General features: G+C 41.6%; 1 protein-coding gene across 3 annotated transcripts in view; it reads left to right on the top strand.

Annotated features, from left to right (window-relative positions):
• GRM1 (glutamate metabotropic receptor 1) overlaps window positions 1-9,280 on the top strand; it is a 2,116,184-nt gene extending 2,106,904 nt beyond the window's left edge. For 2 of the 3 annotated variants that reach the window (XM_069606696.1, XM_069606695.1), the window contains exon 9: window positions 1,180-9,280. In XM_069606696.1, coding sequence (XP_069462797.1) covers window positions 1,180-2,011 — 832 coding nt within the window. In that variant the 3' untranslated portion in view covers window positions 2,012-9,280. The remainder of the gene's footprint in view (window positions 1-1,179) is intronic. The other variant, XM_069606697.1, reaches the window with a different exon arrangement.
• Window positions 9,281-16,868: the final 7,588 nt, after the last annotated feature.

Below are 16,868 nucleotides of genomic sequence, written 5' to 3'. Positions count from 1 at the left end.
GTATAGCGCCTCCTGCCTTAGGTTATGTCGTTGAATAGCTGATGTGAGGCAGTGCAAAGAGGCTCTGAAGGGGTTGCATCTTTGGTGTCAGAGCTCAGCTCGCCATTTGCAGCATCCATAATAGGTCCTACTGAGCTTCAATGTCCCTTGCCGTGCAAGGATATGCTGAGAGCCCGGCACATCCATTTCCTGGTTAATATTGGAAAGCACGATGAAAGAAATGCACCAGGTGTACAGCGCATTAGAAAGGTGTATGACGAGGTCACTTTGTTTGATTGGTCTTGTTTAACATCATGCTTCCTGGTCCTGCAAAATTTCATTGAAGTACATTTCCCCGAAATTCAATTTAAGTAGAAATCAATTGAATGCAAAAGTAAGAATTAGCTTTACTTGTGATGGCCATTCCACTGAGAAATTGTTGCTTGAAAACAAATGTCTTTACAAAACAGTACTAATTTGTTTTTGCTAGTTCCCCCCCACCCTTCATTTTCAATGATGCATTTTAAAATATTTTTGGGAAAACTTCAATGGTTGAGAAATATCTCGTAACCTAACCGTCCGACTAATCTGACCCCCAATCCTTTCCCTGACGAAAGCCTAACCTGTAAACCTTCACCTTCACCGTAACCTTGCCCACACCTCTTTCCCTGACCGTGACCTAACGCAATGCCAACCCTTGACCCTTAACCTATCCATATTTCATTCTTTGGCCTGTGCTCTAACATAACGCAAACTCTTGCCCTAAATTTGACTCTCTTGCCCTAACTCTAAATGTCATGCTAGCCCTTACCCTTCCACTGTACTATGTCCAATCCTGACCCTAATTGCAACTTCAATGCTTTCCTTTAATTTGCCCCTAATCTAAGCCTTACCACAATGGTAACCTAAATGTTGATGCTGTAGTGTACCTCAGCAAACCTTATTTCGGTAAGTTATATTTTGGTTTATTTTGTATTGTGATGAAATGACTTTGCAATTAAATCTTTGCACATTTTCATTGGAAAACATGAGATGAAAGTTCGGGTATAGCATTGCACCACTATGGGGAAAAGAACCCAGATAAAGACATTTGGGGTGAACGAGAGAGACAATGGCTGAAGAAAGACATTTTTTTAATTTCTAAATGTAATTGAGATGCATGTGTATATTCAAATAAACTCATCTTTATTTCATTCATAGTTCTAATGGAAAGTCTGTGTCATGGTCTGAACCAGGTGGAAAGCAAGTACCGAAGGGAAAGCCAGTGTGGCACAGACTGTCTGTACACGTGAAGAGCAAAGACACAGGAGCCAATCAGACAGCTGTGATCAAGCCCCTCACGAAAAGCTACCAGGCCCAGGCCAAGAGCCTGACTTTCTCCGATGTCAACACTAAGACTTTGTACAATGTGGTGGAGGAGGAAGAGACAATTGAGCGAGTGCGCTTCCATCAGCCCTGCAGTCCTTCAATGGTGGTTCACCGGCGCGTGGCAGCAACTCCTCCACCATCCCGAGCATTGGAAGAAGACCCACTGTACTTGACCGATCAAGCACTAAAAAACCTTCCACCTCAGAGGTCCATCATGGATCAGTTGCATTGTGTCGTCAATAAATTTACAACAGGTGTTCCCGACTTCAACTCCGTAATCTGCACGCCCGGTCCGGGCAATGGTGTGAGGCCTCTATACCAACCCAACGTGACCCACCAACAAATTCTCCCTCTCCAAATGACAACTTTTAATGAAGAATTAGTCACCCCTGTTGAGGAACTCGAAAGTGAAAAATTCAATCTTATCGAGGGGTACATGTATCCTGGTCGTGCAGAAAGTCCGGACGAAGAGTTGGCCCGGAGCAAGTTGGCCCTGGAGGATTCGCCTGCACTGACCCCGCCGTCTCCTTTCAGGGATTCTGTGGCTTCAGGCAGCTCAGTGCCAAGCTCCCCGGTCTCGGAGTCAGTGCTCTGCACCCCTCCAAAATCGACCTATGCATCAGTCATCATGAGGGACTACAAACAAAATGCATCTACACTTTAGGCCGATGTATCATTATAAGGCACGTCGGAAACTAGGGCTTGCGCGCAGGCACTTGTGAGCGGAAGTTGCAACAGTAAATGCAAAGCAGAGTGGTCCATGTGGAAAGAAAGAGAGCAAAAGGGGGTCCTTGAGTCTTGCAGCACAATTGGCTGTTTGAGGAGTCAAATTGGTGTTATGTGTTTTCCGACAGTTATGTCCGTCACCAACTATCCAGCGGAGAAAAGCACAAAGAGAACCAACACATTTACTTATGACATTTCTGGGAGAAAATATAACAGACTGCAAAACAAAACCATACAAAGAACACAGTATTATTCAATAAATGCTTAAGATCAATTGAGAGATAGATAGGAAGAGATTACGAAAGAGGACTTTCTGCTTTTCCGCAAATGGGACATTGTGGTTGGGAGCAGATTCTGGATAGAGTGATCTGTGTGAAGACTACTGTGTCCTAGCTCGTGCCTGTGATTATGTGTGTAAGTGTGCACGCAGAAAGTCAGACCTCTCACCATTTACCAAGGGGTGAAGAGAAAGGCCTTACCGTATACCAAAATGGGCAACAATCATATACTGCATGTGAAAACCTCTGGACACGGAGGGTCCGAAAGCCTACTGAAAAAAGGGCAAGATGGCGAGGAAGGGCCATTAAAGGATTTAAAATAGATGTAGGGCTGAACATCTAATTTCTGGACCTAGACGTCACAGCCGTTGCCACTGGCCTGGCACAGTACATTGCCTGCAGCAACACAGAGGGCTACACAATGTTGCCGCAATGTGCGTAAGTGAGTGGTGGATTCCATGTGCGGTGTGTACGAGCAGCACATGTAGTGATATTAGCACATAGTCTCTTGTAAGGTGTACAATCTGTTCATGTTTATGGAATCTATCTTTAGTGCAAAAAAAGGAACTCTCCAGTTGGAACATTTTTAAAAACTCATATTTTGTATCCTATGGTTGTATTTAAATATTTCCTTTGTACAGTATTAATTAATCTGAATATACCTGCCACGTACCTATTCTGCACTGTTTCCCGCTGTGAATGCTGAGTGCTAAGCAACACTTCTGATGAGGAATCAGTACATGGACTTTGTTGTCAAAATGTAGTCTTCTTGCCTTTTTCGCTTCATTCCTGTTGAGGTGGGTGGGTGAATGGGTGTGTGTGTGTGTTGATGTGTGCTTGTGTGAGCGTGCCAATGTATCTATGTGCACTAGTAGTGCTACTATATACTTCTGAGGGACTAGTGGGGTTTAACACTCAGAATGGAAAGGTTGTAGGAACCCTATATTTTGGCATATGTCCATAGGTGATTACAGTGTTATTATGTACCCTCCGAATCCAGGTAGCGAAGAGTAGAAAAGAGAAGATAGATTTATATTAGTGAGCACCTACTTTGAGTGTTGCAAATTGTGTGTCAACGAGATCTTCACAGGCGTAGAAAAGTTACAAACAAGAGCTCGGTTCAGACTTTGGGGTCTCGCTAGAAAAAACGGGTCCTCACTCCGATTGTGGAAATCCTCTGCAATGCTTGCGTGTGTGGGTGGGTGCATGTCCTGGTGGCACATGCAAGTGGCTGTGTGTTTGCCTCTATGTGCTCTGCTGCAATTCAAGTTTCAAGTCTTAACTGAGCAGTCGGCCAGTAACCTATGCTTTCAAAAGGGACTACAATAATTGAGGACCTGAAGACAGCGGAGGTTAGAGGGAGATGTTTGATCTCAATGCTGAGCCAGAAAGAAAAGGACGCGGGTTGGCTGGAAAAAGAAGTAGTGAAAAATAGCGAGGGCTGCCAAGAAGCGTAGTGCTGTACGGGAAACAAAAAGGTGAGTAAAGAAAGAGGAACTAGGGGACTGAGAGTGTTTTGGAATGTAATGAAGAAGAAAGCAGGAGACATTAAGTTAAAACAAGAGGGTTGCAAAAAATGAAGTCTAGTAAACCCTGTTACATTCAATGTTAATATATTCAAGAGCACAGGGGTGCAATTAGCACGCTATTTCTCAGTGTAAAAGGTTTCTGATGTGTTCTTGTATCCCAAGAACTTCCAGCTGAGAGCCTCCTTGGTTGTATTTCTTATTTTTAGATTTGTCTGGTGGAGATGTTGAAGTAACATGAGTATACTGGTTCAAGCATGTGCAAGGACCTCACTCTAATTTAGTTTGATGACTCCATATTCAACTCGCATTACTTGAACGTTTTTATTGTGGTCCTGTAGTATGCTAAGAAGTTGTCCCACTTCTTTTTAACAGATATGTGGCACCTTCTGGATGGTGTTCACGGAAAATTATATATTCCCTGAGTTCCTGTTTCACTAGAATCTAACTTTTCTCTTTTGCCAGACCGATGTTCGAAAAGGGCCAGTTGGCACGGTAGGAGTTCCTCTCTGGGAAGAGAGAAGAATGCCTCAACCTTTCCTTTTCCGTTGGCTCGCATCATTTCTTGGTCAGTTGGAGTTTTTTGAGTAATGTTGAGTAATAATTGGTCACTGTTGTTTGGCCCTTTGTGGGTTATTCTGTTCCGAAGAGCTATCATCTGCTTCTATGATCAGAGTAGCTTAACTAAGGGGGTGACCTCATCAGCGGACTGTGTCCTGTTTCCTAGAATAAGCATTCACCTATGATATGATATGATAAGTTATTTATAACATGCTTAATCGGACCAAGGGATCGAACCTGTGGCACTCCATGTCGTCTTGCTTCCAAGGCGAGCACATTGCCACTGAGCTATCCTCCCTATGGAATGATTTCCATCTTATGATCAATGATTTTGAGGTATATTTCTTTTTTCTGGTCTTTCAACAAGCATTCTGATCCACCCTGTTCTCTGCCTCTGCAAAACCAATATCAGCACTCGGCTTTACCTTAAATATGCTGTGTCTAGCACAAACACCCTCCAGATTGATACATATATTTTTTGAGGGATGAATTTAACTTGAAGTTTCAGATGAAAGTTTATAAATGTTCACCATAGGATCCATTTAACTAGATTGATCTATTTATTCATATTTGTGTTTATTATGGTTTGTTTAAACCTTTAAAAAGTACATAAACAACATCCATTATTACAGTGTCATACAGCAAATTCATCATAAAACATTAGAAATCAAAGAAACGGATAGTCTTGCAAACTTTCAAAACAAGAATCTATAGGCGTTGATTCCCCTGTTGTGTAAAACGTAATGATCAACGAGCCTGATGTACTTTAAAAAATGCAAAACTGGCAATGTTAAAGGAGTATAAGAGGCAGAAAAGATACAGGAATTAAAAAAGCAGCTTCCACGAAGGCAGGGTTAGTAACAGATTTCCCAAGGAAGCCAATCCAAACCTTTGATGAAGCTGGACGTGATACAAGTAGAAGTTTCAAGGATTCAATCTCGGAGAGCCCGCAGTGGTGACAAAACCTGGATGGATGTTCTGTGTAATTCCTGCAATGCAGGATCGCCATAGTGCATAATACATTTAAACAGAGGCTCAGAAACTGCTGCCTTAGATCACCGTTGGGAAATATGCAAGTTACCGGTGAAGAACGCCACCGTTTCTTGTGTTCTTGTTTCAGATCTTCGTAGAGTTTGTACCTGGGTAGCTCTTGAGCAGTATTTTCCAGTCATCTTCTCGCATCCGTTTTGTGACTGTCTCTGGGCACTGGACTATTAAGTCAACAGGGCCTCCAAGATCAGCAAGTATAGAAATACATTTAACCATCCATCCATACAGAGTCCCGCTCTTCTTGTCTCAGTAAATATTTCCTAGGTCATCACATAACAAGTCCTCAGGGGGTAGTAGCACTTTGCAAGCCGGGCATAAGGAGTTCCAGAGTATCCTGGTTTCTAGGAATAGCCAACCCAAATGAAAGTGGAGCATGGAAGCAGAGACACCATTTGGTAAGCATAATACATTCTGCCAGATCTTACCCTGTTTCATCTCTTATTCTGGTTGCATGTGTTCTTTTTAGAACCTTCTTTGGGCTTTTTATTTTCTGCTGTCTTTCATTCAGGAATTCTGTTAGACTGGAATGTGGGAAATTGGCAAAGCAAGGCTTTCTTCTTCCTCTGTGACAATTGGCCTTCTACAACTGGTCCCCTGTTGGTTAAACAGTTGTTGCCAAGTTGCAGGATTATTTGGTCAAGGAGTTGTTTCTCTTGGCTACACCCATCACAGCTTTCAGATGTTGTATCTTATCTTGTATGCATCTGCTTTACGCTTCTACTATTGTTGGTGGCATTGCAAAGGGCAGCTGGCTGATTTTCTTTACACAATATTATTGGACCATTTACAGTTCGGATTTCCACTCCTGCATGCGGGGCCAATCTTAGCATTGGGCTTCTTCCGGGATGTGTTAGACTATCACAGCCCCATATTGGCTGGCAACAAGGTGGATTCCTATCGCTGTCATCTTGACTCTATTTGATGTTTGCTTGTGGTGTGCCTTCCATGAGTTAGACGAGTCGAATGTGCTTCCTTCATATCTAAAGTTATTAACTTTGTCAAGTGCTCTGTTCCCAAAGTGGAGCTTTTTATTCTTTGTGCTTCTTGATTGCTGGCTCCATGCCTTATTTTTTCATTGGTCTCTTTTGATATTGTTTTTGTTGTGGCTGATCTCTTTAACCTTCAACCTTTGCATGTCACTCACATGTCCACATTATTTCCAGAGGATATCATTCAAATCCCAACCCTCCAAGTGCAGAAATACCAATGAATGAATGATCATGTATAACAAAATGGCTTCATGCTAGAAGAGTTCCTTCAGATTGGCTTGGCGTGATTGGTTAGAGAGATCAAGGACACGCTTCATGTAGATGTTAAAGAGTTGAAGTACCAGAGGACGGCTCTGTTTCACATCTGTGTTTATCTAAAAGTTGTGAATGATTTGTCCCTGTGAGTCATGTCCTATGTGGGTTGGGCTGTGGCTTTCTTGAAGAGCACTTGAATTAGAGACAGTAGGTTTTATTTAATGCCTACGCAAACTTCTCCCTGTGTATCATATTGGTGAAATCAAGTGCATGGCAGCAACCAAGGAAGGTGACCTTGCCCCTGCTTGTGTGTAAATACTAAAGTAAGAATCAATGCTGAGTGTGAATAGACCAATCTGAATCCTCTATGTCAATGTGGACTTACACTGATCTTCCACTAACCAATCAGTTACGTTTTTCAGGTTTGTGTTAGTTGAGATGTGTGCCCCTGTTTCAATTGAGCTGCCCGGGTAGTAAGTGTTAACGTTTTCATAATGCAGGAATATGCTGCCGTTAGCCAGGTAGGCAGAAACATTCACGTTTCCTAGGGCAAACAAAAACAATTCCAGTCAAATCGGGACCACCATTCTATGGAACGCTTAAGAGTTTTAGGGTATTGACCATGGTTGGGGGCTTGCTTTCATGTCTGGTCATGATTATTTTGGGAGCTTAAAACCATTTACTATCTTTTCCAGATCCTGTGGATCAGCGAGGAGGATCGTCTTTATGAGAAAAAAGCTAAATCTTGGTATTGGGAGGAGATGGAGACACATTGGTCTACTTTAGGAAATTGTGTTCTGTGGTGTAGATCCATCTGTTGAGGTACCTCAGGTTTTCGTTTTCGAAAATGTTTGGGGTGTTTTTCTCTCAATTTATTTCAGAATGGCTTCTTGTTTTATTACTCAGATTTGGTCTCAATGTTGTATTAGATTTTGTATTATGCTTAGTCCTAAAATAGACTAATTCCTCAACAAATCATACCACTTTCAGTGGAATGTTCGTTTACAGTACCATTTAGTGATTTGAAGGGAAAGCTTTGAGAAAACCAATTGGGATATATTTTCCACAATTGTTTCTTTTAGGTGGGGTATATTTTGTACTCCTTCAGGGTTTGAGGTTATTGCCTTCATGAACTTTTCCCTCTTGTTGTTTGGTAGGCCAGGAGAGCCTTGACAGCTCATTCATTAGAAGCCATTCAGATTGAGATGTTGTAGGGCTTTGAGTTTCTGTGACTCCTTCATGCAATGGGGCTGTTTATTCATCATAGCTCTCATCACCACCAGTTTGTGATTGCACTCTTCGTTTACGGCAGTGTTGGCATTGTTGAAAAGAGAACACTTGAGGAGTAAGTAGAGAAGCAATCTGTGTTTCAATGCATGGGCGGCGCACCTGTGTGCATGTGTGTGTGTGTGTGAGCGTGCGTGCGTGTGTGTGCATGTGTGTGCGTTTTGTCTGCCTGTGTGTTTGTGTGCGTGTCTGTATTCAAGTGATTGCATACACATTTCCTCTATGTCCATGTTTACATGACAGAGTAGACATTTACTTTGTGAGACTGTGTGTGTTGGTGTGTGGTGTATCTCAGATAATAGCTTTTAGATATGAGTGAATGTATAAATCGCGAAGAGACTGCATGTTTCATGAATGTTGAGCTTTGTGTGTGTAACTCTGCATGTCCTTACCCGCAAGTGTTTTTGTGAATGCACATATGTTTGCAGGTTTTTAACTGTGTGTTTTGTGTCTGCAATAGAGCTTGCATTACAATACAGGGTGGGCCTGGTTTAAGAGGGTGCCTGTCAACACTGAGTTGCTCTGGAATGGAACACATTGAAAATATTGGCCCGTGATAAGCGGGAAGCACAATATCAAATCGCCACTTCCCCCAGAAGATCATGCTGGTATCCGTTAACAACATATGGTATTTCTTTTAATGCATCTAAGTTTTATACGACATTGTAACCCACGTAGAAGTATAAGGGCATGTCCAGTGTGCACGCCTTCCTCTATGACATTGTTCTGTTCTCTTTCTGGGATGGAACTTCTTCAGAAGATATTTCATGATGTCGAAAAATGCCAAGAGTACGTCAAGTGTTTTTAGAGTTAATCTAACATTAAGTGTTTGCAAAGAGAATGGGGCTCAAACAACGGATCCGAGAAGAATTGCATTATGAGGGAAGACTGGATAAAGGATTCTCATGACCATTCCAAATGTTCTGGAGGATTAAATATAATGTCTCACCACTTCAATGTGAAATTCAAGTGCAATTTAAAGCAATTTCCAATTGTTGGCTTTAAATTAAACTGTCCTTGGATCTCCTTAAGTGTTTTCTTGTCGATTTCACTGTTTCTCTATAATGTTGAAGGCATCAGAGTGCTCCAGAAGGTGGATACAACGTTCATTCTTAGTCATGTTGTCACAGTAAGCGTAACATGCCACGAATAATGCAGACCAAACCTTGGAAAGTGCATGAAGCAAAACTGTAAATCACCCACTCTGAACATACAATGTCCATGCCTATAAAGAACAATAAATGTACAAGGTTTAAATATCTCATTGTTGTATGTGTACTAAATTGTTCACTGGCTAGCATACCGGTTCAGTAGTCAGGGCTTAATGCATAACTCATAGCATCAGTGCAAAATGTACAGCCCCAAACAATGTCAAATATTGATGCTACATTGCTGACGCTAGAGAGGGGCGTGGTTATTCCACACCATAGTCCTATTCTCAGATTCTGGTTGGTCTGATGGTCAAGCAACGTTGTTGGGCTTCAGCTGGTTTGTTGATGGTATGGAGCCATGCACAAGCCTGGTTTAACATCAGTGTTGGCAGAGCGGCACGAGACAGAGGATACACAGAAGAAGCAGTCCAAGATGGAAGCGTGGAAGAAGCAGACCAAGATTGAAGCGTGGAAGAGTTCTGGAGGAAACAGGTACAGGTTACCTCCTGCCTTTAGAATAGAGTTGCTGCCTGCAAGAACACGAACAAAGTATGGTTTGTCTTGGACCCAATGTAGTCCTGATAGGGGGAATAACCTGTGTGAGTAATCAAAAAGTCAATGCTGGTGTCACATGCAACCTATGCTTAAGAACAAAGTATGTCACTTTGCATCGATGCAACAATAAACGTAAAACCGAAAAAACAAGGGCTTACCCTTTCCACCCCTCGAATAAACTGACATTATGAGTGGGTAAACAGGATGTACATTAAAAGAACGTATCCCAAAAGATCGAATTACAAAGTTACGGAGCCCACTTGCCTGCATTTTGTAATTCAATCTTTTGGGATTTTGCCCGTTTGTTCCACGCATTGCCTTTAATGTATGCAGGGGACACACCCGCAACCCCCACATCCCATAATACCGAACTGAGGAATGGAGGACACCCCCGCAACCCCTTTCCCCTGTTCGGTATTATGGGCTTCGATCTAATCTACTATGCCGAAGGCACATTAAACCTGCATTCAACATTTTAGATACAATCATTTCGACCATTTCCGGGTACACACTAAGGTTCATCGCAAGCCAATGCCTGCTTTCTTGTGTTGCTTGCCTCATCAATAATTTATGAAACAGCAGTTGCCATTTCTTTTTCAGGTGAGATTTACGTGTATAGTCCTTTTGTCCTTTTCAGATTATGGTGCGTGTGGTGAATATGTGGCAGATTGACATGTAAACAGGAGGGGGCAAAGCCATATGGAGCTCCGGGTCTATTTACTTCCCTATTCCCATCACGAGCAAATCTCAAAGGGAGATAAAGATTATTTAATTTTTTTATTGTGCTTTAGTTTTAACAATTCGAAAAACTTTGTACGCATGTGATACGGTCTGTCACCATTAATATTCACTCTGAAGACCTTTTTTTAACAATCATTTATTAGTCAGAATTAATCAATGTCCTCCAACTTGTCAGTTCTGTTTCTTCTAACACTGTGTTCCTCCTTTTTCCTTTTGACTGCTAGCATTGCACTGTGCTTCCAGATCTGCTATTAGTTTGCCCAAGACATTGACTCCTGCAAATACCAGACGAGGGTTCCTTCCTTGCAAGAACTCGATCCACCAATCTTGTTTGGTTGTCCTATATACACTGAGAAATTGACCCATCAGCTGCTTATGTTGATCCTTCAGCACTGTGACTCCAATGAACCTTTTAACTGCCATGGGTTCCCCCCCACCCAGTGCCAAGGACTTTTTTGGTGATTTTGGTATTTCGCCATACAATGCCTTCTAATGTTTTCTGTTTCATTAACCCCTTCAGTGCCAAGGACGAGGTATCTCGTTCTTAGCAACAGGGAGGTAATCCCAAATTATATTTCACAGATAAAGATTATGTTCAGTACCAACACTGGTTTGGGTCAGGAGAGAAATGAGAACATCATAATGATTGGCACGTTTAATCATCTACATGAAGATTTACAATCAGTGAAAGTACACACAAAAAACACAACACACACTCTGGATGTGAGTGAAAGCGTTGAATGTGTTTGGTGCATACATGGCATGTGTTGGCCATGCTGGACCTTCGTTTCTGGCATGTTCATGTCTCACTGCAGTTCAGCTCACCTTATCCTATTTGCTGTTACAGACACTCGATGCACTCCTTCTGAACCTGGTACATGGATGACAGCACCTGTCTACTATAGTTCCTGATGCCTGATCTGACACCCAGCTTAGTTCCAGCATAAAACGGGGTCTCCCAGGACACTTCTCAGCACAGGAAGCTAGCGTTGTGAGAAGCAAACATGAGCACAGAGCGCTGCACACCGTGTACATTGCTGAGTCACTGTATGAACATTGTATATCAAGGAAGATAGTTCCAGGGAGTCAACAATAGGGTTGTGTTTTCTTAATGTTTGCAAGGAGAGTTGGAATCCGAGGTGGAAGAGTAGATGTTTCCGGGTAGCGTGAGCACTGCCCGAGAATGCTTGATTAATAATTTATTTACTGAGTTGCAAGGAGCATTACATTGAAATGGCTGGTGGTGTGTGTTGTTCCAGTGAGGTGGTGGAGGGCTTTGCATATGATGCCTGAGCTATCTCTCTCACCTGAATACTGCGCATAAGGAAGTATTTAGACCTTGACGTCACTAAATTATTGAGGCAGGCAAGGAAAACTCTACAAGAAAGGAACCATCGATGATAACACGAATAAAGCATCAAAAATTTAACATCAATACAGTTCATTAATGTAGTTAAGCCACACGTATAATGTATCAATGGTCTAATGCATCATGTATAACAGATTTTGCTAAAAGGTATAGCTATAGTACGTTATTTTACAAAATAAACAGAAAAATTATAAGTGCTGACTTAAACAGTGTGTAGAACAGTAGGGGGGTGGAGGAAGAGTAGAAGGGACAAAGGAGGTGGAACTTAACTCAACAAGGACGTAATAACATTAAACAAATAAAGTTTGTCAACATTTCAGGTTTGCCTGCTGTGTTCCAAGTTCAGAGACTATGGGCCTAATTCACAAAGCGTTTGTCAATGGAAAAATCCTGTGTGAATCAGGCCCTATTTCTCTTACATATTCTGTTACTCCTTTCTGAATGTTCCGAAGGTTCACACCTTGCCCAAAGAAAATGAGTTATGCCGAAAAAGCAGGTTGGTGCCCTCGGTCATGTTATCACAGCTGATGATTTCTTGCCGGAACTGAATGAGCTTATCATAAGGGCAAAGATTTAGCACTTTAGTTCTACTGGTTCAGTGGCAGGCACAGCACAGATCTTTATCTTCTTTAGTGCCCACTTGAGCGTTCCAACAAGCCGCCAATAATCATTAAAGAGGATGTCCTGTTGCTAAAGGCTTATGAACAGATCTGAGCAATTAACTGGTCACCAGTTTCTCAATGTGGGCATTTTCTATAAGGAGACCTCATTTATCTTGCCAGGAGTTGACAAAAGCAGTTTCATAGAAGGAACAAGAACAATTACATTTTAACTTGCAGAAACCAGGTGGTGGAATAGGTCCTTTTGGATATGTTAAGCACTGTATCCACTTGACCTCTGCGGGAGGGCCCATCTCATGAATCAGAATCATTAGGTAGGCTCATTCATTTTCTTTTTTTAATACAATCTTCCTGTCTCGAACTAAACTCAGCTCTGATCTGATCAACATGATGTACGTTACTGCGATTCAATCTTTGCTCTAAGGGCCATGTGCCCTCTCTTAACCCAATGTTTCCTTTTCAGTGGTTTGACATCTAATTTAATGATGTGTTAGGCCACAAATGACAGCCCAGCTGAGGCCCCCCTGGAATTTATCCACACACAGAACAGTTATACAAACATTTCCTGGTCCAACTTTTGGATATTGGGCCTCATTACGTCCCAGGCGGTAAGTTACCGCCTGGGTCGTACCTTTACCACCATGGCGTAAACTATGTTTACGCCATGGTGGTTGGCGGACTTACTGCCCCATTCCGAGGTTGGCGGGCGGTAAGTCCCCATTAACCCATTTACCCTTCCCCAATCCCATTTTTGCCCTATAGGGCATAATGGGAGTGGGGAAGGCGTTAATTACGCCACCGTAAATTACGGTGGCGTAATTAACAACAAGGTCCCTTAGCGCCATGGATTTTAACACCTGCTAAAAGCAGGTGTTAAATCCTCCATGGCGCTAAGGGACCTCGGAATCAGGCGGTAAGGGTTGGCGCTGTTTACGCCGCCGTAAACCCCTTACCGCCTGGGTCCTAATGAGGCCCATTGTCTGCACTTGATGGATTGAGAAAGTTTCCATACCACAAACTCCAAACAGCATCCATGCTGCTTTAGGGGATCTATGGTCTAGATAAAATTAATTTCTGATAGGATTCTGTGACAGAATTGTCAGAGTCAACCTTATTGCATATTATTTTAAGGGACCAAGCATATTTGGGCTTATTACCCTCTCATCATAAGAGAGAAATTAGTTAATAATCCATTTTAAAATCTTGTTTAGCAACAGCTATCGGTGGATTTGAGAAGGGGTGATGGATTTTGGGGAGTGCACTCGTGTTACTTTTATTCCCACAAACAAAGAACAATGATTGACAGCCTGTCAAATACATCTTTAATTTTAGATAATATATCTACTTGAACTTCAAGATGTTTCACCTGAATGCCTTCACAAGTGATAACCAATTGGATAAAAAAGGTTTTGACGAAGGCTTAGTAGATAGGAAATGCTTCTGTTTTCCCCATATTTTGTTTATAAAATTACACATCTCAGAATCCCTCAAGAGAGATACCTGGTGGCCCATTGAGAACTCTGGGTCATATAGAAGGAACAGAATGTTGCCTACATATAAAAATGGTTTATGTTCCACACACCCCATGTGTAATCTCTTTATATTAATATCTCTGCAAATGTTCATAGCTAAATGGTCTAAGGAAAGTCAATAAGAGGGTTAAAAGAAAACAACTCTGCCCAAAACATCGCTTAATATTAAATTATCAACACACAAGCTTTATCACATTTGCCTTGTCACTATTACATAAAGTGGATACTTTAATAATAAGATAGAAGAGATTACAAATTTCAGTAAGCATTGGTGGAGAAAAGGGCTGCTTTCTCCACCCTGCAGGAGAGTAACCAAAAGTGAATTCTTATCCCTGTGGAGGTTATTAGGTCTACTTAAGATCTGGCCTTATCTTCACCATGTCTACCTTTGATGGAGCCAGGCTTTGTTGGACGAAAATATTTTGTATAATATCTCCAAAACTTAAACAGAGGAGCTAGGTCAAAATTCTAAGGCCCACGTTTCACAGCAAAATCAACCTGTCATTAGCACATTCATAAGGGGCCTGTTCCGAGTTTCAAGATCACAATAATAAAGTCTGTCTCTATGGAGTGCTGTATTATATCTTTAGAGATCATCTAATTACATACCAACAAAGTAAGGGACAAAGTGTCACCAAACTAACAGAGAAACTCATTTGGAACATTATCTAAACCTGAGACTCTTTAGAAGTGGACATAACCTCCACAGTGATCAGTACGATTGAGGTTGCACAGTCAGTTTCATTTAACAGTGGTAAGCGTAGACCATTAGGAAAAAGGTCCAAGTCATCTCCATTAGTTAAACTCTCTCCAGAATAAACATTTTTGTGAACATTATAAAAAGCAATATTGATATCCATGTGTTTAACATGCACCTTTCCAGCAATATCATTGATACATGTTTCTTAATCACACAAACCACGTGTTGGTCAAACGTTTCAACATTTTGCCAGTAGCACTGGCTTAATCTAGAAGTAGCAGTGGCAACTTTTTCATGAATGGTTGGTTCCAGATAAACCTTGTTTTAGTCAGTTAACCCAAATCCTCAAGGTTCACTGGGCAAGCAAACCTAACCCCTTCTTTTCTATATCCTTAGTTAATAAGGCCCCCAGAGTCGGCCATTCTTCTAAATCCGTTTGCTTCCTTGGAGACGCATAGATGGCCATGTTACACACCTAATGAACCATTTCCAGGAGTCCCATAGAGTTGCCATTGAGCTCACAGATTACAGATTGTGATTGTTGTACTCCGTATGCTCAGCCTGAATCATTGTCCTGAAATTATTTTCATGAAGCATCAATGCATTTAAACAGCAAGAGTTAGGTCAAGCTTTGGAGTCAGTCCACAAATCAATTGCAAAGATCAGTGCTGGTCCGAGGGGACAATCTCTCTGTGTGAACTAAACTTGCAGCTTCCTCGTACACACCAAAATACAATTGAGATGAATGGGTGAAAAAGAAATCCACACCATTAATGATTTGTCCACCAAATGCACATTTCCCTTTTCAGCACTATAAAATGCAAACATGTTTTTTCCATTCCATTGCTGAAACTGTAGTTCCATATAAATGAATGGTCTGTTTTAGTTGTACTACTGCTGCCTGATAAAGAGACCCATCTGGTCTTGAAAGCTAGCAGACAGAAATATGGAGTTAGCCTAATAAAGGTATCTTTGCTGCAAAACCCTCCTTTTCTTGCTTTAAAAGAAAAAGCTACAATCTGCACTGTGTGTTTCACTATGATGGAATTCCTACCTCCCCTTCAAATATTTCCAATGCAAGAGTTTGTTACTCCGGGCACTGAGTCGTAATAGCTCAGAAGAAATTAGAAAGAAGTCTATCCATGAGTGATTGATGTGATATGATGAGAAGCAAGAATAATCATTTTCTGAGGCGTTTGTGAGAAGCCCAACATCCACAATATACACATCTCCCTTTAGTGAGGACTGTTGTCTCTCCTGCCATAATGCTTCTATCAAATTAGATAACTGATATCCTTTGCAAAAACTCTCTTGATACATCTTGGTGACCTGTCGCAGAGGTGTAAATGTTGCATTGCAAAGATGATATGGGCCTTTTAGAAATTTCCGAAGAATAAATATGCATTTACCATCATATATGTATGTATCTATATTTACATTGTCCTACATCTCTTGAGGCTTGGCTGCATCAATTGGCTCTTTTGTCAAGAGGAAAAATACATTCTTATGTTTTATTGGTCCATTAAGCATCCCCTTGTTCAAGGAAAGAAATTAAATGTTGGATATGTTGAACTTCTACAAGTCCAAATATAGTAATCTAAAATGCCAGGGGGATATGATAGTATGAAGTACCGTCCAGAGGAAAAACAAGAATGAAAAAGGGAAGTGAACGAGATCTCAGCAAGGTTGGGAGACACTAGCACGATATATTCTTGGAAATTATCTTTATTTTGGGCTAGAATGGGGGGTTGGTATACAGATAGGCCCCCTGGTGCCTCAATGGTCACTTTTTCCTCAAGAGCAGAGCTAGCACACCAGATTCTTATGATAATGAACTCCATGTTGTTGCTATCTCTGTTGCTATTACATACCGGGCCTTGCTTGCAAGCAGTGTCCAATTTCAGGTGCTTGATGTTGGATGTGTGATATGGTCAAAAGGAAAGGATACCTGCAAAAACTATGATTCACTTCATGCTTTTGTATGCAATGTGAAAGACTGGATGATGATGGACAACGTAAGGTTGACTGCACCCAAGGAGAAATTCATTACCCTGCTTTGAGGTGTGGGGAGCCAATGGGCCACACACCATGCCGACAATATGATGTGTGCAGGGGTCAAGTTCTGAATAAAAAGTGTGGGGACTCGTTAATATACCATTTGAATGTGGTGTCACCAGAAAT

The sequence above is a fragment of the Ambystoma mexicanum genome, chromosome 4p (genome assembly GCF_040938575.1).
Source record: "Ambystoma mexicanum isolate Mex_15411 chromosome 4p, UKY_AmexF1_1, whole genome shotgun sequence".
Classification (NCBI taxonomy): domain Eukaryota; kingdom Metazoa; phylum Chordata; class Amphibia; order Caudata; family Ambystomatidae; genus Ambystoma; species Ambystoma mexicanum.
This window is presented reverse-complemented; position numbering and strand designations above follow the sequence as displayed.